The 23,742-nt window shown below is 36.7% G+C and overlaps 1 protein-coding gene across 1 annotated transcript in view; it reads right to left on the bottom strand.

Annotated features, from left to right (window-relative positions):
- The window catches only part of LOC107569886 (kinesin-like protein KIF26A), a 51,538-nt gene that overhangs the window by 26,709 nt on the left and 1,087 nt on the right, over positions 1–23,742 (bottom strand). The window contains exon 3 of the mRNA XM_016256052.1: positions 13,431–13,594. Within this exon, the coding sequence (XP_016111538.1) occupies positions 13,431–13,594 (164 nt within the window). The remainder of the gene's footprint in view (positions 1–13,430; positions 13,595–23,742) is intronic.

The raw sequence follows: 23,742 nt of genomic DNA, 5'->3' as shown, positions 1-23,742 counted from the left end.
ATGTCATTCCAAACCTGTATGAATTTCTTTCTTTTATAGAATATATATATATATTTATTTATTTATTTTTTCTTTGGAAAAATATCTGAAGGGGTGTGAAAATAAAAAAACTGAAGCATTATTAAAAATATATTTTGTGCTTTACAGAAGAAAGAAAGTCAGAGGTTTAAAAAGAGTTGAGGATGAGTAAATATTAACTGCATTTACATTTTATCCAAATAAATCCTAGGAGTCAAACTCAACATCCTTAGTTTGCTAGAACCAGTTGGACTACACAAACCCTACTGAAAAACGCTTATAACGGTCAATTAACAACTCAAAAGAGTCCACTATACTTACAGTTCTCTCCAATCCATTATCTCAGTTCAGAGGTCATATCATCACAGCGGTGAGAAAAGCAGCTTTTTAACTTGTTCATTCCAGACCCCGGTAAGAGCACTCCACGGCTCCCGGCACATGTGAGAGCGAGGCGGGGCGAATGCGAAAGGCGGGCTGGAGACAGGGGGCTAGAGGTGTCTGCTGGAAGACGGGGAGATGTGATCACTGTTACTATCATCAGGAGTCCATTTCATGCTAATTCCCAGAAAATAAAGTGGATACAGGTGCGACAAGATAAGTGGGGCGATAAGCAGATGTCAGAAACGCTCATGATGACCCTCAAAAGTTTTCTGCAGAAGGAACAGGTACGTGGCACTCCTGCAGAGAAGCATTTTGCGCCACACTCTAGTTCCACGGAGCGAGTCGCCAATGATCGACTTCCCAAAGTGTAGCGCTTCCGTTCACCTGTCGGAAAAGTTTGTAACCCAAAACTGTGATCAACTTCCCTCCAAGGTAGCCCTCACTTCACCTCTGCATTGAGGCTGGGCGGGGGCACGTCGTCCCTCTCTGCTGCGCTCCTTTCCTCCACTCTTTTGTGCTCCTCTCCGCCACTCTCCCAATGACAGAACTCCTAAGGAAGGCAGTGGCAAAGGCAAATCCCCTGGGATGAGGGGGGAAAAAGAGTCGATTCCTACATCTGCTGTTGCTGGGAAACCCTGGCAGAAGTCCAACGGTCCTCTCCGTCTACTCTCCGCGTCTCTCTCAATCTGGTGAGTCGCTCTCACCTTCTCCCTCTCGCTTTACTGCACTTGCTCTCTCCCTCTCCTCTCCTCTTTTCTCCTCAGCCCAGCCCCCTTTCCATTCCCCTCCCAGACACAGTGTCAGTACACAGCTGCTGTGCAAAGCACCACTGATAGGCAGCATGCTCCACACACACTTGTCTGCACACACACATTCTCTCTTTCAATCACACGAACACACTTCGCTGACGTGCAAAGCATGCACTTTCACACACACTGGCATGAATACTTCATGAGTGCAGAGGAGCCCCCTTTCCGCATTCTGCTGGACTTCAAAGAGACTGAGTTAGTGTGTGTGAAACAGAAGCAAGGAAAGAGTATAATAAGTGTCTTTCTGCTCTAACACACATGTCAGTCCGTTTCCTATTATTAACATTACAAAAAGAGACCAAAGAGCCTACATGAAACTTATAACAGATGATACTGTGACAATAGAGTGATAATTTGAAAGGATAGGCCACCCAAAAATGTCATTTAAAATCTGTAATCTTTGGCTATACAATGAAAATCTGTTTTGGCCATGTAATGAAAGTCAATGGGGTCCAAAAAAAAAAAATCTTTCTTTGTGTTCCATACAGGTTTGGAATGACATGAAGGTGAGCAAATCGTCGTTTTTGGGTGAACTGTTCCTTTTAGGAAGGTGATTAGCAGAATACAAATAAGGGCTGGTTAGATGGATGGATGGCAGCACTGATGGATAAATCAATGAAGCAAGATAAAATAAACAAAGACTGCATGCGGGCTGAAGGAACAGGTGAGCTGCGTGATGTTAATGAGGACATTAGCCCGCAAGCAAAGCTACAGACCTCCACTGCTTTTACTAATAGTCAGAAAACAATGCTGTTAACTATTAACCATGCAGACCCTGCCTTTAGGTGCTTGGGGAAAAGAAGTGTGCCAATTAACATGTAATATTTATGTGTGTGTGTTTGGGATGATGAATTGGTGAATGAGGTGGAATGAACGAAGAGGGATGTTCTGTTCCAGCAGAAAGTATGACATATAGCCTTGCAGGACTTAGTCTGATAGCTTTGTTCAATAGTAGATTCACCTGCTCTGAGTCGCCATTCCCTCAACAATATGTAACATGGCCATTGGTCAAGCTGACAATGCAATAAACTCAGAGAGTTCTGTGGTTTGTGGGTTGGTGAGTGTTTGTTTTGGTGTTTCTCTAAACTCTAATTTCTCCAAGACGTACTGAACTTAAAAGTTTTTGTGAGTTTTAAAAATAACTCAATATCCAGCCTTTTTCATCCACAAAAACAAAGATGTGACAAAATGATTTAAATGTCAGCTAAAGCCCCTTTTACATTTTACTTCTATAATTTGATTTATTTGTATGTGAAATATATTGGATATTCAGGAGAAAAAAAATATATTATTTATTTTTTTAATCAGGAAATGGTTTGATTGAGAAAAGTGGGCGCTGCATACCAAAATCAAGAATGAAAGCTAATTTGCAAAATCAATGCTTTAATAGCAATTGTGATAGAGAGGTTATTACATTTTAAACATGTAATATGCACCAATTAATTGTTCACATAAGACCAAATACCCTACTGTTTAAAAGTTTGGGGTTGGTAAGATTTTTGAATGTCTTTGAAAGCATTTATTCAAAAATACAATAAAAACAGTAATAATGTGAAACACTTTTGATCAATTTAATGTGTCCTTGCTGGATAAAAGTATTAATTTCTTAAAAGCAAAAAATCTTACTGACCCCAAAATATTGAACACTAGTGTACATGCATTAAGATTGCAAAAAAAGGCTGATTTCATGCTGACAACTGGCTTCTTGCCCAATGTACGTCAAGCAAGAGTCAACTTTGCCACCTGGTCATTAGCTAAGACAGCCTTTAGGTTACTTAAGGACAATTTGTCACCAATCTCCTTAATCCACTTGCAGCCTATGTCTTGAAGCTCATTATGTGACTAGACGTCCAACATGTGCTTATTTCCCCCCACTTCATTCCTCCCCTTATTCTCTGGATCAGTCAACTGTTCAGGAAAATCAGGCAAACCATGGCAGCAGATAAATCTAAAATTTTGACCATTAAAATTTTTTTTTTTTTTTAAATCAGGTGTCCTCACTTGTGTCAGACATTTCTGCAGCTGAAAATATAGAATAGGTAGAAGTCTTTGACCCAAAATATTGTTGATCCTCAATATGGCACTTTTTCAAAAACAGAATTTTACTGTTTTTGAAAAAAAAACAGTAAAAACAGACTGTATCAGCTTAAAATCGCAGGTTGGGATAAAAAGCTATTTCTCTAAAAGAAAATCTTCTTACAGAGTTTCTTTCATTTCAAACTACATAACTCATATAACCTTCAAAACTTCAAGTCATTTTAAGTCAAGGCTTTGTTGAGCCAGCATCAAAGTTTACCTTGACAAACTTTGGTTTCAGTTACAGTCTTGCAAAGAAGTTCTGTTATATTTCTGACAACTGCAAAGTCTTAAAAATATTCTTGATAACATCTTTCTAGTATATGTGGAATCTTTTAAACAGCAAACTAATTCTGTAAAAGTATATAATTTCACTGAAACTACTGGAAAAATGGAAGGGCGCTGCATTACAACGCACCTCAAAATAGCCCAGTCTGAGTGGGAAAAATCAAGCATTTTCCAATGAATTATATTTTAAATATCTATCACAAAATCCCACACTGAATCAATATGAAGCCAGTGCACATTGAAAAAAAGTTTCAAATGACTTCAAATGGGAATGCAGGTAATACAGGGTAGCTGGCACTACAAACTGAAAAGCTGCTCTTAAACTGAAGGTTTCTGCTGAAGAACTTCAGCAAAGATGACTCAACAAACAGAGAACAATTTAAATAAACCTTAGACATTTAATCACCATTTGATTATTTCTTGAACACTTTTTTATCCAAAGTCATCTGAGATATTCTGGTTGGTAATAATTTTTTTATGTTATGGTCAATAACCAACAAATGACCATTATTAAAATGCTCTATTATTTTAATGTACATTATGAAAAATATATATTAATTTTGAGATTGCTAAAAAAATATATACATTTAAAAGTGTTATTAAATTATTAATATTTTTAAATATTAACTTAAAGTGCATTCACAAACGTCAACAGATGCTTTTGATTTTTAGTAAATGTTAAAATTGATATTAACAAAGATTAATACTAAAATTCTTTCATTTCAAACTACATAACTCATATAACCTTCAAAACTTCAAGTCATTTTAAGTCAAGGCTTTGTTGAGCCAGCATCAAAGTTTACCTTGACAAACTTTGGTTTCAGTTACAGTCTTGCAAAGAAGTTCTGTTATATTTCTGACAACTGCAAAGTCTTAAAAATATTCTTGATAACATCTTTCTAGTATATGTGGAATCTTTTAAACAGCAAACTAATTCTGTAAAAGTATATAATTTCACTGAAACTACTGGAAAAATGGAAGGGCGCTGCATTACAACGCACCTCAAAATAGCCCAGTCTGAGTGGGAAAAATCAAGCATTTTCCAATGAATTATATTTTAAATATCTATCACAAAATCCCACACTGAATCAATATGAAGCCAGTGCACATTGAAAAAAAGTTTCAAATGACTTCAAATGGGAATGCAGGTAATACAGGGTAGCTGGCACTACAAACTGAAAAGCTGCTCTTAAACTGAAGGTTTCTGCTGAAGAACTTCAGCAAAGATGACTCAACAAACAGAGAACAATTTAAATAAACCTTAGACATTTAATCACCATTTGATTATTTCTTGAACACTTTTTTATCCAAAGTCATCTGAGATATTCTGGTTGGTAATAATTTTTTTATGTTATGGTCAATAACCAACAAATGACCATTATTAAAATGCTCTATTATTTTAATGTACATTATGAAAAATATATATTAATTTTGAGATTGCTAAAAAAATATATACATTTAAAAGTGTTATTAAATTATTAATATTTTTAAATATTAACTTAAAGTGCATTCACAAACGTCAACAGATGCTTTTGATTTTTAGTAAATGTTAAAATTGATATTAACAAAGATTAATACTAAAAAAAAACTTTCATTCACTTTCATTCGTTCATTGCTAGTTTATTAACTAATGCTAACAAATGAGCCATTATTAAAGTTGACCAAATATGCATTATCTGCCAGAACAGATAAACTAGAAAAAAAAAATCTCAATCAACAAATAATTAATACAGTATGGATATACTGTACATTCCTAATCATGTTTCATAACTGTATTACTTATTTGGGAGATGCATAAACAGCATGCACATAGTATCTCTATGTCCTGAAATGTACAATATGTTGGTGGCATTCTTATTTAACATAATACTCTTTTCATGGATGATCTGGTGCTGTACAGTGTTTGGCATTCTTTCACAATGCATTTGTGACTGAACAAGGCTATGCTGTTTCTTTCCTATAAATCTCAGTGAATATATTCAACCTCTTAAATTATGAAATTCAGTCATCACAGTCATCCTCCTCAGTCATGGCATGTAGGGTTTCTTTCATTCCAACTATATTCCCTTGGTAAGAATCAGCATGAAGCCACTGATTCATATATGAGCCACCATTGAGAGGCTTCGACGCCTATGGCTAGAAAAAGATCAGCTTAAAGGGCACCGTGGCTCAATAATTGCTGTGAAATCTAAATGGTGTACCCAAAACACCACGACATCACTCAACACCTTCTACTGCTTCCCGACACCTGTGTTACCTGCTGAGCTGTCGTGTTCTCACTCATTCAGCTCTTTGTCTTAATGTTGTATGGCAGCTGCTTTGAGCTCCTGTCATTATTGACTTGGGTATTCGTGAATTGTGCACCGTGACCTTGCCCTGAGGGACACGGGAGCTTTTGTCATGTAGTGCCAGGGGGGCTTTGCCGCCACAAATGATGGGGCAGCTCTTTAACAGCATGCTAGCACATCTGACTATTAGCACACACTCAGCCTGGCAGAACACATTCAGTTTCTGTTGCTGAACAGAACAAAGAGAAAGTAGAAGCCACTAGGAACCCGATTCCAATCAAACAATACCGTTCAATATTTTTGGCCAACAACAGGTTGAGCAGTTGTTGGAGGCATCAGGAGCTACCGGGGCTCAGCTGCTTCAAGGACATGGCAGCTCTACTGATCGAAATCCTGAATCTCCCCCGTTTCCCCCTTAGATATAATATGGAGAAGGGGGGAGTTCAGAAAGTGGGGTGGAGGCACAACCCCCTTCATTTTCAAAGGAATAGTGCCCTACTGGAAAACATCAAATAGTTCAGCTCAGAGACTCAAGGATCGGCTCTGTCAATATCTGCCTGCCATGTGTCCTTTATTGTTTTTCCTCCCCTCTTTTTCTACCCTTTTGAATGACAATGAAGCTTCATATGCATGAAAAAAAAACCTCTCGAAAGGAGGTTAAAATGCAAAAGTAGGTGGTTAAATATGAGAAGCAGGTAATCTCCAGTGATCTTATTAGCATTCGTCTATGATGGCACAGAGTGTGAAATGAGAGGGGCAGGATTAAGGGGATACCTAAAAAGCAAAGAGTGCATAAAAAGTGGAAGGACAGAAAAAGTATTAGAGCAAGACAAAAAGAATTTCAAATAATGCTGATCTGAATGATGAAAATAATTTAAATAAGGCCAGACTTGTGTTCATTTTAAAGGCATAGTCCATGCAAAAGTACTCCCCATAATGTCATTCTAAACCTGACTGAAAACAAAATAAAGACATTTCAAAAAATGTCTCAGTGTTTTTCAGTCCTTTAATGAAAGTAAAGTTTTTCGGACCCTATTGACTTTCATTGTATGGACAAAAACAGTCGAATAATTCTTCAAATACCTTGTTTATTTTTTATATTCTACAGAAGAAAGAAAGTCATACTGGTTTGGAATGACATGGGGTATGTAAAGTTTGACAGACTTTTTTTTTTTTTTGCTGTAACAGTTTATGATATAGTCTTCAAGCTAAACTCACATGTACAGTTTTCGGCACCTAAAACAGAAGTACAGTACTTCTTATTTTAATTATTAACATAACATTAACATAAATTAATTTTAATTAAAAAAATCACTTTTCTTTATACACACAGAATGTGAAACAGTTTTCTGTCCACACTAGAGAAGTGTTTCTGTCCTCATCATGTGATTTAAAAATGTAAATTAAAAACAGCCTTTATAAGCAGTCTTCATCTCCTGTGAGCTACATGATTTAAAACAGCAACTTTAAATAAAATGAAGCTCAGTGTTTGTGAAAGTACAGGAAGGTTATTGTTAGCAAAAATTCATAACATTATCTTCATAATTCTTGAAAAATTTTACCCTCCAGTCTACTGTTGCACTTTAAGGGCTGACCTGGAAAAAAGATCAGCGTTGCTTCATTTGTTACCAGTATATTCTCTTTCTTTTCCTTTTTCTCTCACTCTCGCAAACTTTGTGTTGAGATGTTTCCACTGTTGCTTCACCTGAAGTCTCTCTCTCTGTCAGCTGTTTCCAGAGTGTCAGAGTTCCACACACTCACAGACTGATGTTTAATTACCACTTAGACAGCATCACCTACATGCCTATACATACAAATACACTCACACACATATCTGTGCGAGTACAGCGCTGACAGACAGCATTGGTGCTCAAAGCACCTGAGAATATTCTCTCTGTAAATAGCATTTTAAACAGACTTCGTGTCATGAGCTACTTACTGCATGGAAACGAGGGATGAGGAAGGAGTGAGGGAGCAAGACAAAACAAGGCTGGAGGAACAAGTCTGACAGGGAGTGATTGTGGAGAGAATTGAATGAATGAGAAACAAAAATAGAGTGATGCGGAAAAAGAGAGAAAATGTGAGCTATTTCTCATCAGACTTTTACAATTATTTATTCAACTCGATCTTTCTGCAAACAAACTGGGTCACAGGCTGAAACTTTGGCCCAGAATTGTCAACACAGACTGCCAGACCGGAGACATGGCTATATGCCCAACAACAACAAAACACGCTCGACCTGAGAAACAAAGCTGACACACGACCCACACACTGATGCACTATACAATACATCCTCATCAGAAACATGATGAGAGATGAGAATGAAGTGCCTAGATGAATTCATAAACGTAACTGCATAATAAATATTGATCCCAAATTTCACAGAAAACACTTCTAGAGAAGTGTTTTTGTTCTAATAATGGTGGACAGCACTGAAAAATGATGCTAAATGCAAATAATAAAATGCAACTAACCATATAATCAAGCAAAGTAGTAAATAAATGGGCTTATCAATCTTTAAAAGAAAGGAGAAAACTCTTCTCATAACTTTTGCTGTATCCAAGGCCACTCAGTTGCATTTTTTTAATTATTATTTTTACACATTTTTACATATTTGGGTGTAAATTCATCTGTCACCTGGAAGAACCTATAGTAGCCAAATTAGCCAAAGCAATGAAAGTTAAATAAAAGATGAAAAAAAAACTTGTATTGTTGATTCATTGTTTATAGTAATGTTAATAAATATTCATATTTATTATAAATAAATACAATGATTACTACTGCACACAATCCATATAAAACAGAAATCCTCTTACATGCAAAACACTGGTCTTGTGATACACAAATAGGGTTCAAATCCCAACCTAATATACCAACCTAATATACAAGTATTGATCTGTCGCGCGTATACGTCACTCATTGGATGTTGTGCTCGTGCTCAGGACATATATATATATATATATATATAGAGAGAGAGAGAAAGAGAGAGAGAGAGAGAGAGAGAGAGAGAGAGAGTTTTTCAAGCATATGTATCTGTACTGCAGTAGCACTGAAATCCTGTTTTATTGACAACATATAAGTTATTTGGTAAAATGAATAATATCAACCATTTTCAATTTCACTGACAGTAAAGCCTAATGCAAATTGATAACAAAACAGAGAGAATACAAAATGAGGAGACTAGCAGTAAACAATGTTAGTTTATATTACGGAAACTTTGTATTTATACTGCTATGCTGCAGTAAATCTTGTTGCATTGAATTTTGTATTGAAGCTTCAATGCACCATCACAACAAATTTACATATAAGCTTTTGCCTTTAGGAGGTTCTGCAGGTTATAACTTTTCCTAACCGCGATAAGCCGAACGCATTTCTACAAAGTGCATATACTGTCACACAAAGAGAGAGCGAGGTTATTGTAAACCTAAAAGCTTTTGTTAAAAGCAGGTAACAGAAGTTGTTAAAAGCAGAAATGCGTGTTCAGCCACATCAGTTGCATGATGCATTCTCGACCCCTGCATTCATTATGAGCACTTTCATTCAGTGCAAACAGGTGTCGGCTCTGTTGTTCCCTGACGATTATACATTTCAGCATAGCAGTCAGCAGGACAATAATGTGGTGCATGACTCCAGCAGATAATACACACTCAGCATGCCGATGAAAGCCCACGGAAAAGCACATGAGAGAAGCCCTCGTCCACAGGGCGACATCAAAGCCGGAGAGAGACGGTCCCCATCTACGGGAATAGAGAAGCCACTCTGCTTTTATCTGTAAATCTTTAAAAGCAAGATTACAGCTGGCCTTCAGTCATAAAAACCCACTTGTTCCTGGTACTTGGTTTTTGCACACCTCTGCACAATTCAGCATCATGCATGATGTGAAGTATATCACACACAATACATGACACATATATGTTTGCTATAAAACAGAATACTGATCTGCTATATTCAGTCGTGATCCTAAAGGCCACAAGGCTGCTGACTGCAGGAGATAAGTGTAAATATACCTCCATCACCAGAGCTGAGTGCTCACCTCTTCACTTAAGGTTATGCTGTGCTATATCAGAAAATAAAGAACAACTTTATTCCTGAAACCTCCTAGGCAAATCTGTGGGTGAGAATGTGTGTGTGTCTGTATCTGTTCTTACACTCCCTCTGGCGTGTTTACTAGACTGCCACTTTCAAACAGATGAGAGGAAGGGAATCTGTCACAACAACCATCCTTGATCTGTATCTGTAAGGGAAACAACTGGGGTTAAAGGTCATGGATACCACAGTATGCCTCCAGAGTTTCATGCTGAATTGAAAACCTTCATTCGCACAGACCCAAGGCTTGGATGGCCCAATAGGAGCACAATAGGAATATGGGAAGCTCTAACTGGGTCATTCTCAAAAAAATGTTGACTTTCCAAATAAATAAAAAACTTATGAATTAATAACTTCTTCAAAATGGTGGGAAAATGTGAGCCTTTTCTTACTCTGAACTGTGATCATAAGTACTCTTTGTATTTTTAAAGAACAGGTTGGATAATAACCGTGACATGGAAACAATACACAAACATTTTTTTAAATAATGTGTAATATTAATTTTGTTTATTACTAATATATTACTAACTACTTTTTTGTTTTCTAATAAATAAATGGGACATGTTTTTTTTCCAGGCCAGGTTAAGCATTAACGCTAAAATAAAATGATTAATATAAAACTGATAAAATTATAGATAGAATGTCGAAGAATGACATATGGAATGATAGATAAAACAATAGATACATAGATAGAAAGAACGACAGATAAAACGAAAGACAGATAGAACGACAGACCAGTAGCATGATAGATAGTATGACAGACCGATAGACAGAAAGAAAGAAAGAAAGAAAGAAAGGGGACAGTGGTTTTTCAGGCACTGGACAATCTTAGATGTACAAACATGCAAAAAAATAAAAAAGTCAAAATTAAATTTATGACCGAAAACTTAAGGGAAATGTTTGCCACCATATTTTGAGAATGACCCATTTAAGTAGTCTAGTCACGCTAGTTGATCTGTGCTGATCCCATCCTGTCATTCCCCCTCAAAATGCCAACCAAGTTGAAAATGGGATTTTTTTCTTTTTACTTTTAACCTAATCTCCTTAGCATCCATAACATCTTATAGCATTTGCAGTTTTATTATGTGTACAGTTAATTTACATATCATCTATGGTCCCATTCTGCTATAAGTACAAACAATTGGAAGGCTAATACTTAGGAAAGGAAATATATAAATATTCAAATTCAGTTTTAACAAAACATGCCTTCAATAGAGAAAAAAAAGCAACAGGGGGTCCTAAATTATATGTTTCTGATCACCTCTCCACCTCCTCTCTCATAATTATTTCGCCTTTTCTGCCTCTCTTTCTTTCACAACTGTGCAACCATGGCAACTTGTTTTTAAAGACCCTGTGCGAGGTGTGAGCTCCAGGTGGAAGTCAAGGCCAGGGAGAGTACATGAGCCCAACACCTGACATTTGAGCTGCTCTGACTCGTATAATTGAGGAAAGCATGAAAACATTTTGCCATGAATATGGATATTTTGCCACAGGCAGTCTAAGCAATATAAAAAAATTATATTTGTCAGTCGTGCCTCATTTACATAATAGCACATTCTTTCATTCGCAGGATTTTGGACTGACTGGGTGTACACAGAAATCACTGCCAAAAGCTTCCCTTATGACCCACCTTATTTATCAACCACTGTGTGCACTGGGCATCAAAAAGACAGATGTGCTTTAGCTGACAGTGCATACTAATTCACTAGATGTGGGTCAACTCAAATGGAAAAAGATTAGCGGTAAGACCTAATGATGCACACAGAAGCACAGGTCATACAGTGATCAGTGTCTAAAATCAATGGCATGACTAACCCACTGCCGCTTTATTACTTTTTTTAAGGGAACGTAATGGCCAAGGCAAACCCCCTGGGGTGATGTCTGTCAGTCATTTACAGAAGGTGGTACTGAAGGTGGTGAGATAGAGATGAGGGGCGCTGCTGTCAATAGGCTAATTGTATGCAGTGTCACACAGCAATTAGTGTCTCGCACTTCTGAGCATCTCATTCTATTCCCAGACATTCGGTCACAGACACAAACTCCTGCCTGTGTTTATTAGGTGAGCCACTGTTGTTGATTGTTGCTTTGTCTTTTTGTTGACCAAAATAATGATGACAAATAGAGAGACAGAATTCTGTTTACCTAGAAGCGCGCAAATGAAGATAGTGCTCATAGTTATTTTTGCCGCTTTATAGGCCTTGAACAGTTAAATACGCACACTTGTATGTGTCAAAATGCCATCTTTGCAAGTATCCTCGTAAACACAGTAATTTAGGTCTTAAGTAAAAGCAAACAGCTGACAAAGAAAACACGTGTGATCCGGGCAGCTCTTAAAGTGACAGCAGTCTAATATTCCTGCTGTCTGTCATTCATGTTAATCAAACAACAAAAGAGAGAAAAACTTACTGCTCTTGACTAAATAACTTTTGTAACTTTAATAAGAAGAAATATGCATTTAATTTACACATTGAAGAATATGCAGCGTTTTATACATTTCATAACTTTATACAATGTATGTAGCATTTCTTATTTATCTGTTCTATTGTAGTTTTTTATCCTACTTCGTGTAATTAGTTTTTTATTCTTATTTAATCGCTGACTGTTTACTTGTCTTCAGTGAGCTTGAGGGTTTTTGTTTTTTTACATTTAGGATAGTATTCGTTTTTTTTTTTTTTAGTGATATTGACACTGGTGAAAATATTTATGAAATTTCTATGGTATCAAACATTTTTTAAAGAAAAAAATAACTATATTTTAAGCAGAAATAACCATATGAGTACATTTATCTCATTACCATGAAATAAAATGAATCATATCATGATATAAGATTTTGGGCATATTGAACATTCAGCACCATTTCTATGGCATTAATCCATTAACTAAATTTGAGACACTGACTATGTGAAGTTCTTTGTACATATGGTCAGGTGTTTTTGCTTCAATTCAAGTACAAGATTAAAAAAATTTAATTAAAAATATTTATAATATATGTTTTTTTATTTAAATGTTTTTAATGTATATTTTGTTAATTGTATGTGCATAGATAGAATGTATTTTAGTTACACTAAATAATATATACATACATTCATGTACTGGATACATGTTACACTAAAACATCAATCCTCAAGAACAATTTTGGCAAACAATTGGTCTGTTACATAGCGATTAACCATTATCCCTGCGGATACATGGCCAGTCCAGCTCTGAGACCTCTGCCATTTGGATTTTGCACTCTCTCGGACTGCTAAGCCTGAGCATTGATCAATGACATTTCAACACATTAGGCTGAACTGCCTTCAACATCGCTGCAGTCTCCATGGGCACTGAGAAAGCATTGCCATGACGTGACTGCCAGAGGCAATAGAGGATTCTGAGGAGGTGCTAAGGGACCAGGACATTGAAACTGGGATCCACAGAGCAAGATTAGCTGAATTGATGGCTATGCAGTGTGCAAAACACATCGCCAACCAGCTTTTAGGCTTACCTGAGGAAGAATGAGGCTGCTGTGCTGGTTTGGGGTGCTGCTGGGATGGCTGGCTGGTCATGGTGACTCGGTTTATGTTCTGATGGAGAAACCAAAGGTACAGCACTGGTCTGAATGGACCTGGAGGCTATAGTCGCCAAACTGTCCTTCTCTATAGTTGGACTCTGTTAGGAAATAAATCACAGAAGAACAAACAGTGTAGTAAATGTTTCCTTAAAGGGATAATTCACCCAAAAATAAAAATAATTTACCATCATGTCGTTTCAAACCTGTATGACTTACTTTCTTCTATAGAAACCATTACATAATGTTTAATAAGATATTTTGAAGAATGTTTCAGCAGTTTTTGTCTATTCAATAAAAATCATTGAGTTTGAAAACAACATTGACTTTCACTGTATGGACAAAAACACAGAAGCAGATCATACAGGTTTGGAATAAAATGAGGGTGAGTAAATGATGACAGAATTGTGACTACGTATGACCAAAAAAAGTGTGTAAAAAATATATGCAACAAATTATAAATGTATAGAAGTGATGATCAAAGCAAATGATCATCACATCATAACTGAGGACTGGGGGAAAACATAAGCTGGATGGCATTATGGAGAAGACAGCAGTAATTATCTAAGGATTAAATTGGCTCCTCAAGAACACGTTTACAAATTTTAACTTAAAGTTAACTCCATTCACATTAGAGGATCCCCAAGTCCAGGTGTGAAAAACTTGTTGCATCTTTCCCAAAAAGACTCATGGCTGTATTAGATCAAAAGGGTGCTTCTACTAAATACTGAGCAAAGGGTCTGAATACTTAGGACCATGTGATATTTCAGTTTTTCTTTTTTAATAAATCTGCAAAAATGTCAACAATTCTGTGTTTTTCTGTCAATATTTGGTGCTGTGTGTACATTAATGAGGAAAAAAATTTACTTAAATGATTTTAGCAAATGGCTGCAATATAACAAAGAGTGAAAAATTTAAGGGGGTCTGAATACTTTCCGTACCCACTGTATATCCATATTTTATCTATCCTAAATAGTTTTGTTACAAAACAAAGCAAACCCCGGGATTAATCCCTCACTGTAGAAGAGTGATGAAATGGTAATGAGTCTAATGACAAAAATATTTACCTATAATCCTTTGACCACCCTGTTGATTGAATGTGTCTTTGCTCTAGTTTCCGGATAAACACTGTAGTCATGACACGATTGTGTCTGGAGGAGAGTAGGTTGCTGAAGAGTGTGTCTTACAGCTTTTTTACTACGCTCAGTCTTTGGCTAACAGGATTACAAACACATTCCATAATACCACAAGCACAGCCTGCTGTAAAGTAATGAAATCCTGTGGGATACTGGTGTCAAAAAGACAACGGCTACTCGTGCAGAAGTAATGTGAATTCAGCCAAGCAGCCCATTAACTAAACGTAAAGCCATTTCTCAATGGTAATGATAAATATGGCAAAACCATTTTCTTTTTATAACTGCTATAACATCTATCATCCACACTTTATGGGTATCTTTTCATATAAATGCAGTTGTGTTAGACTATTGGCTGATGGAAACCTAGCAAAGATCACATACTGACTAAAAAAAACTAGAAATCTGTACTCTTGAGAGAGGCGCTACAGGAACTGTCCTTGAGGAGTTTAATAAGACGCTCCAGATCAAATGCACCTGCAATTTGTTATGTTAGAGCAGCTAGTGAGCTTTCACACAGTGAGAAATTAGTCTTCCTAAAGGTACAGGGACCAAAAACAAGCGTCATACCCATTCAAGCACCTTCAGACTTCTAAGCCCAGTGCTTTTGTAACACAACTTCAATAAATATTGCATAAGTTGCACCTTCTGCAATTCATTTGCAAAGTAAAGCACAATGAAAGAGTCATTATCTACCCACACTCAAGTTGCTTGAAACATATATGACTTTAACCACAGTTAAGAAACTGTCAAGTCAAAGCTACTCTTTGTTAAATTTATCATTTAAAAAAGTAAAAATTCACAGTAAAAAAAAAAAAGACAGTTTCATGTTTTAAAGTATGGCATATTGGCGCTTGTATTTTTTTTACTACGTATGACTCTATATTTCATGAAGTGATATAAAGTTAATATACCTATCTATATTAAATATAAATCGTATCATCACCCAGGGACTACTGGGAATGTCATATTACTGTTTTTCACTGTAAATTACAGTTTTTACTTGCAGAAAATATACATTTGACATTATTTTACAGTAAAAGTACATATAATATGATGTTAAACCATTTAGTTTTTGACCATAATATGTATGGTAAGATAATTTACAGTTTACAATTAACAGCATTTTAATAGCATTTAATTTACTTTTCCAGGTTTTAAGTGCTATAATCAGGTCCCCGGTGCATCTACCAACCAAGGAAACGTGAAAAAGATTAAAGGGGTCATATGATGCGATTTCAATTTTTCCTTTCTCTTTGTAGTGTTACAAGCTCTTGGTGCATAAATAAGATCTGTAAAGTTGCAAAGACTAAAGTCTCAAATCCAAAGAGATATTCTTTATAAAAGTTAAGAGTCAACCACACCTACCTAAAAAAGGCTCATTCTAACACGCCCCCAACATGTCTACGTCACGATGTGGGAAGATTTGCATAACGCAGCCCAAATGTTCACGCAAAGAAAGAAGGCGTAACTTTGATTCTTGCTGTAGTATTGTTGCTGCCACCGCCGCCATGTTGTGGAGACGCTGTGTGTTTCGTTATGAAAGTGAAACTACTTTGTTTGGCCTTCCAAAAGAGGACACAACTAGAAATCAGTGGTTAAGTTGTATTTACAACACTGTTCCGGAACAGTTCAACCCAAATATTCAGATGTGTGCAGCGCATTTTATGGAGGACGAGGACTGTTTCCTGGGAGAGTATAGCCTACAATGTCGGTGTCTGTTTCTATAAAGTGGGGCAATTCCAACTTTGCAAGGACAATCTGGTGCTTCTGACTCACAGCCTGTAAGTACGATTTCATATTTAAAGAATTTGCCACTGACGATTCCAACGCTAGTTTTGAGCAGTGTAGAGTAGCACTTGTTTGTGGTTTCTCCGATCACAAATGCAGACATGGTTTTATGTTTACGCAGCGCGATACGCAATGCAACGCGTAAAAAGACAGTATAAGTCATTATAATCAGTAATTATGTCCCCACTGGATGCAACAAATGCCTCGTTTATAATGGGTTTTTATTGGTTTTGTCTTGTCGTGCCCGGACACAGTATCACAGTATGGTAAGGGGCGTAACATTTCCGTCACACGCTTGAGGTATTCAGCCAATCACAATGCGCTGGATAGCTGGCCAATCAGAGCACACCTTGCTTTTCAGACCGATGAACTTTGTAAAAATCAACGCATTTCAGAAAGGCGGGGCATAGAGGAGAAACTAATGTACAATAATGTACATTATGTGAAATTAATGTGTTTTTGAACCTTAAACCGCATAAACACATTGCATTACACCAAATACACAAAATAATGTTCTTTTTAGCAAAGTCATATGACCCCTTTAACCCAGTAACTCTGTTTTGGTAAGCCTTTTTCTGCAAGCGTCTGAAAAAACGAGCACGTCTGATTTCGCTCCCTTGGTGACGTGGCAAAGGGATCTCATTATAATATTAAGGCCCCTTAATCTGTAAGTTTACACCAATGGCGCCGTTATTGTGTTTTCGCAAGTGACAACGGTGTACTAGTTCTAATGCCATGGCAAAAGCTTGAGCAAAACACGCTACCTGTTCTGTCTTTGGCTGCACAGACGAGCACAGAACACAGAATGTTTAGAGTCCCAGCCTCAGAGGAGACAAGACAGCAGTGGATTTATTGATTTATTTAATGTATATTGCTACTGCCACACAGATCTAAAATAAACATGCGATTTCTTTCCCAGCCGTTTACCTTCACAGACATAACCGACTGTTTTTTGTAACTCATGTGTGTTTTTAACGTAAACTTGTGTGTGAATGAGAACTTAGTTTAGTACTCACATGCTGTGACAGCCGCTTTCTGTCTATGTGCTTCGGATGTGTGCTCTCAGAAAACCGTATATCAGAAATGTAAACTCATATGGTTTAAAACGCATTATTTCAGCGCGATAACCATGATAATCAGAACCAAAACTGATGTTTTTAGCAGGTATGAGCTGTAATGGTGCAGCTCTATTCTAGAAAAGGGGGCGGGGAGCAGCAGCTCATTTGCATTTAAAGAGACAGGCCAGAAAAACAGTGTGTTTCTGCTTCCACTTAAAATAGGCATTTTCAAAATGATATAATAAATGATCTGTGGAGTATTTTGAGCTGAAATTTCACAGACACATTCTGGGCACACCAGAGACTTATATTACATATTGTAAAATAACTTCATCTTTGCATCCTCAGTATGCACATGTGTTCGTAATGTAAGTTTTAATTAGAATTTTCCACCTAAAAGAAAAGAGAGCAAGTAGTACATGACAGCAAACGCATACACACATGTACTCATGAATGCACAAGGATAGAGGGGAAATGAGAAGGCATGAGTAGGTACAACAGAATCTGGGAAAAGTGGAATAGCTGTGATCTGCTGACAGCTTGATGTAGAGATAACGAGCACAGAAAAATCTCTCGCACACATGTGCAGGGTCTTCTGCTCCAGAGAGACTCGTCTCAAACACCCACCATGGCTGTGTGCTAATCTACCTCCCTTCACGCCAGCAGTAATTACAGCCTCATGTCAGGGTCCACAATTAGAGCCCAGAAGGATGCCGAAAGACGGACGTTTTGAGATCAGAATGGACAGGCTGTGTTCATTTGAACTAATTATACTGTACTGTAAAAAATATGCGTTTGTAGAAATTTAAAATAAAAACATAAAGGCAACAAGCTTGCATTGATTTAAAAAAAAAATTTATTTGCCTGATTATACTACTTTTCAAAAGTTCAGCATCCGTAAGATTTTTGTTTTAGAAAGGATTTTGTTTTAACAAGGATGGAATAAATTGGTCAAAAGTTAAATTAAAGCCATGTATAATGTTACAAATGATTTCTATTGAAAATGAATTATTAGTTAGTTATTAGTTATTTTGAACTTCTCCAAGAATCCTGAAAAACGTAGCGGTTTCCATAAGTAGCAAATCAGCATATTAAAATAATTTCTGAAAGACACTAAAGAATGGAGTAATGGCTGCTAAAAAAATCAGCTTTGTCATCGAATCTTTCTGACCCCAAATATGACATCTCACAGACCCCGAACTGATCAGCAGTGTATTTTAAGAAAATGTCTTGAGTGAACTTAAAATGTCAAGTTTCCATACTTCAAATCTGCCATTACAGAAACAGTTACTTATTTAAAGTAACTACAAGAACATTTCCTGAATTCTGCCAACTTCATAAAAGCTCTATGCCAATTGTTCCTTTTGATTTGAAATAGTCCAGTTTCATTCAGCATTTTAAATGTTTGTCATGTATTCTATGGGAAATTTACACACTCTTCATGCTTTAAATGTCGACACAGAGACTTCAACATGTGAACGTGGAATGTGAATCAACTAACTGATCATTTTTAGCAAATGAACAAACTCATCCTAACATCACAGTGTAAGTTGCGAAATGTGACCAAAAAACAACATGTATGCTGGCAAACAAGCAAAAAATACAATACATATTAACTACTGAGGCATTAATAAATAATATGTATTGTTTGATTGTTCGCCAGTGTATTCTGGGAAGAAGGCAAATAGGACTGAACCCCACTACAACTGTTTAAAATGTAGGCCTATTTGAAGTCCAAAAATGAATCGATTAAACAAACTCACTTTTCATATAGGTTCGACTTAGTATACTGTAATGGAAGAGCTGTGTTTAGAAGCACATACATTACCATTTCTCCAAGCTGATATTATACTAAGTGGGATGTATGGATGAAAGATATGACTTTCCATCCCTGCTTTCTTGATGCAGCTTTGCAGTCTGCTAAAGGTGTATTATAGGCTATGGTCTGTACAATGCTGAAGTATACAAAACAAATCATGAAAAAAACACCTATATGAATAAAAAAAAAAAGGACAAAACACTTTGTCAAATGTGGCTCTATTGAAATTCATGGCGCAATGTCTTTGTCTTCAAGGGTGGAAACGTTCTCCAGGGTACCAACAGCCTTGTGTTTCTGTGTGGTTTGGATGTGCTGTGACTTTCAAGGTCTAATTGCTTTTCATACCGTGAGATGAGAGGAAAGACAGCATCCATTGTGCTTCTTTGACACAGGGCCAGTCAGCTTTTATTTACTACAATATTCTGTATTTTGCAGAGGTGTTACAGGAGGACTACCAAATGCAAACTTGTTGACATCGGAAAAAATACACAAGTCATTCATTCCAACAAACTTTCTTTCATCAAGAATTTCATGTTAAACTTACTAACAATATTTTACACACTGATTTTTTTCTTTGTATTTTTGAGACAATATTTTATATCCAGGATTTTTCATCCTGAGGGTCCAGTGACCAGTCATTGTAATCATGACTGGATATAAAAATATAAAGGACTTTAGGGGGTTGTTACTAAGCTTGATGAACTTGCATGTATCCATGACGTATTGTAAAGATTTATCATGCATAAATGCATAAAGCTCAAGGGAACACTAACTGCTAACAGGCATCAAACTATTTCACACTATAAAAATAAAATAAAATTTCAGACTGTTAACATAACCACTATATTGACTACAGACAACTCACTTGCACACTGAATAATAAAATAAAATAACGACAGACACCACACTATTTCCCACTAAATAACAAAATAAAATAATAAAATAAGACTGTTAACACCAACCACTACAATGACAAGAGCTAACGCACTTTCACACTAAATAGCAAAATAAAATAAAATAGAATAAAAAAATAAAATAAAATAAAATACCTATAGACAACACACTATTTCACTCTAAATAACCAAATAAAATAGAATAAAATTAAATAAAATACCTACATACATTATTTTAGACTAAATAAGCAATAATATGAAATAATAATAACATATTTTTTAAAATTCAGACATTTATATGCTTATTATACAGCCACACAGGATTATGGGAATTCCCCCACATGCTGCTTAGTATGACTTGCTATAGTACATCATCTATGTAAATCATCTATGTAAATATTAACTAGTGCTGTCAAACGATTAATCGCGATTAAACACATCCAAAATAAAAGTTTTTGTTCACATAGTATATGTGTGTGTACTGTGTATATTTATTATGTATACATAAATACACACCCATGCATGTATATATTTAAGAAAAATATGTTATGTTTATATATTAAATATATTTATATATAATATAAATTATACGAATATAAATATATACATGCAAATACATGTAAATATTTTCAAAGTTTTTAAGTTTTTTATCTTATTCATCTCTCTAAGCATCAGCCATGACAAATGGCTCATCTGTGACAATGGGGTCACCGCGAGCCATCCAAATGCCTATCAAATTGCATTCCATATCAAGATGACTTAATGCTCAATCTCCTGACGGGAAGGTCAAGTAGAACCGAGAAGGCCAATACGAGACAAGCAGCGGCTAATCTACCTGATAATAATGTCTGGCTAATGCTAAGTCACTCAGCACACAAACATATCAAAGGTGAAATATTCAAATTGTTACTGTTTCTTTTGGGCTTTAATGAGGACTTACATCTCTGGTTGTGGAATTTTGTCCTTTTTGAATTCCTGATGTGTCACACACATTTTCACAGCATGCTAAATCAATTAAGATGTCCATGATAACCTTGAAGCAACTCCTAAAAATGCATCTCATATTTAAAACATCTATAATACATTGTTTACCTTTAAACCATTCTGTTTGATTAAGTAACCTTAAGCCAGAACACTACCATCTGATTGAGACACACATTATCAAAAAGCTAATATCTTATTCTCTCTGAGAAGTGTTCTTGAGTCCTGTCATAACAGCCTGATCCTCGGCCCTGAACTGGACATGAGCTCCATAATGGCATAAATATAGTCACATAAACCCCGTGATGAGGGACTTCTTTATGAAAGCTAATAAATAATTCTGCTCAAGGTAAAACCATAAACCAAATCACTAGGCCATAATCACAAAGACTTGTATATTTGCAATGCAACCATGATGTGCTTTGTGGGCCAAAAGGCCCTCAGCAGAAACAGCCCAGACAGTGGCCTTGGTGTCCAAATTGGACCCAAGGACCATCAGAGACATTCTCTGTAAACTTTTTACAGGAGTTAGAGTTTGTACTACTACCTTTACTCAGATTTGGATATATAGCCTTTTGATCTCTTGAACATTGAAAATTTAGGAAAGTAGCAATAAAAAAAATAATAAATCAACAAAACCATTTAAAAGATTACATTCAGTAATTTAAAAAAAATTAATTAGTACTTTTATTCACAAAGGGTTCATTAAATTGATCAAAAGTTACGGTAAGGACATTTATAATGCTACAAAAGATTTCTACAGTATTACAATTAATGTTTTTTAAACCATCTAATTATCAGAGAAGCCTTAAAAAATAATGGTGTGCAAAAAATCTTAAGCAGCACAACTGTTTTCAAAATTGATAATAAAACAGCATAACAGAGTGATTTCTGAAGAATCATGTGACACTGAAGACTGGGGTAATGACTGCTGAAAATTCAGCTTTGCCATCTCAGGAATACATTACATTTTAAAAATACGAAAATAGAACAAAAGCGATTTTAAATTGTAATGATATTTCAGAATATTTTATATTTTGAACAAATAAATGCAGCCTTTAATATGAAGCTTAATAAAGTTATCACAAGTCACAACGTGTACTTTTCCTTGTGCTTGTGGACTTCTTTCAAAAACATAAAAAATGTCTCAGGTTACTTTTGTTACCATGGTTCCCTGAGTAGGGAACGAGACACTGCATCCTCTAGGGGTTGCTATGGGGAGCACCTTCAGTGTGACCGGTGTCTGAAGCATATATCTAAATATATGTATGTAAATATATATCCTAGAGGATGCAGTGTCTCGTTCCCTACTCAGGGAACCATGGTTACATAAGTAACCTGAGACATTCCCTTTCAAGGGAACTTCGAACTGCATCCTCTAGGGATCCCTATGGGGAATGGTATACCCACACCACCATGCTGAGGGGAGTGCATGCCAGAAAACCACAGCGAGCACTTAAGTACCAACTCTATCATAGCCATTCAACAGACCCCTAGTAGCAACACCCTGTTAAAGTAGGCATCCTGAGGATACATAGGTGGAGTGGTGCCCAAGGTGGAACCGGGGCTTAACCAACTCAAGAAAGGGCACGAAGCCACCGCGCGTAGCCCCTACCATACAGGATTTTAGAAAGAATGCAAAAAGCTTAGTGTGCGAACTTACCACAGTGTGGATTTTAGAAAGTGCACAGGGACTTCGAGTGCACACTTACCATAACATGGATTTTAAAGACACCGTTCTAAGGGGCTCTCGTGGCGCTCTGAAAGAGCAGCCCATAGATGGAAATGGTGCATCCCAAGAACAATATGTTTGAGAAGTCATCAACTCAATCTATGGTATAATGCTGGAATGGCTAGCAGTAAGTTATAGATGAGGGAGCATAACACCCAGCTCTCAGCCGAGAGGGGGCTCGACCTACAGCATGTTCGTTAGAAATCTTAAGGGTAAGCGTACTGCAAGCTTAGCCAAAAACTCAGCACATCAGGGAGGCAGAGGAAGGGCCTAGTTCACCTGATCCTAGTTCGCCTGATGTTGCCAGTTCCAGGTGCTCTGGGAAAACAGATAACTCAACTCCCCAAGTGAGAGGAGAACTCCGAATTCAGAAAAGGAGTAGCGTGCTCATAGGCAACCCTCTGATAGAGGGGAGCACTGCTAAACACCACCACGAGAACAGCCCACGGAGCAGGGAATTCAACTCCTCAGAAGGGGAGGAACTCGAACGCTCGGAAGAAAGCACCATGCTCACAAATAACCCTCTACAGTGAGGGGAGCGATGCTTTAAAAGTGTGTCAAAAAAGAGACGCTAGTTGAGTGGAGCCTAAGGCGAGTACCGGGGTCTAAGCCAACTCAGAGAAAGGGAACGAGGCTAATAACGCGTAACTCTTACCATACAGGATTTTAGAAAGTGCGCAGAGTTCTAAGCGTGCACACTTACCACCATGTGGATTTTAGAAAGTGCCCAGAGTGCTTAGGTTACAGACTTACCACCATGTGGATTTTAGAAAGTGCGCAGAGTGCATAGCGTGCACACTTACCACCATGTGGATTTTAGAAAGTGCACAGAAGCTTAGTGT

This window comes from Sinocyclocheilus grahami, unplaced genomic scaffold (assembly GCF_001515645.1).
Source record: "Sinocyclocheilus grahami isolate Dianchi unplaced genomic scaffold, SAMN03320097.WGS_v1.1 scaffold1391.1, whole genome shotgun sequence".
NCBI classification, from domain to species: Eukaryota; Metazoa; Chordata; class Actinopteri; order Cypriniformes; family Cyprinidae; genus Sinocyclocheilus; species Sinocyclocheilus grahami.
The sequence above is the reverse complement of the archived record's forward strand: the minus strand, read 5'-3'. Positions and strand labels throughout refer to the sequence as shown.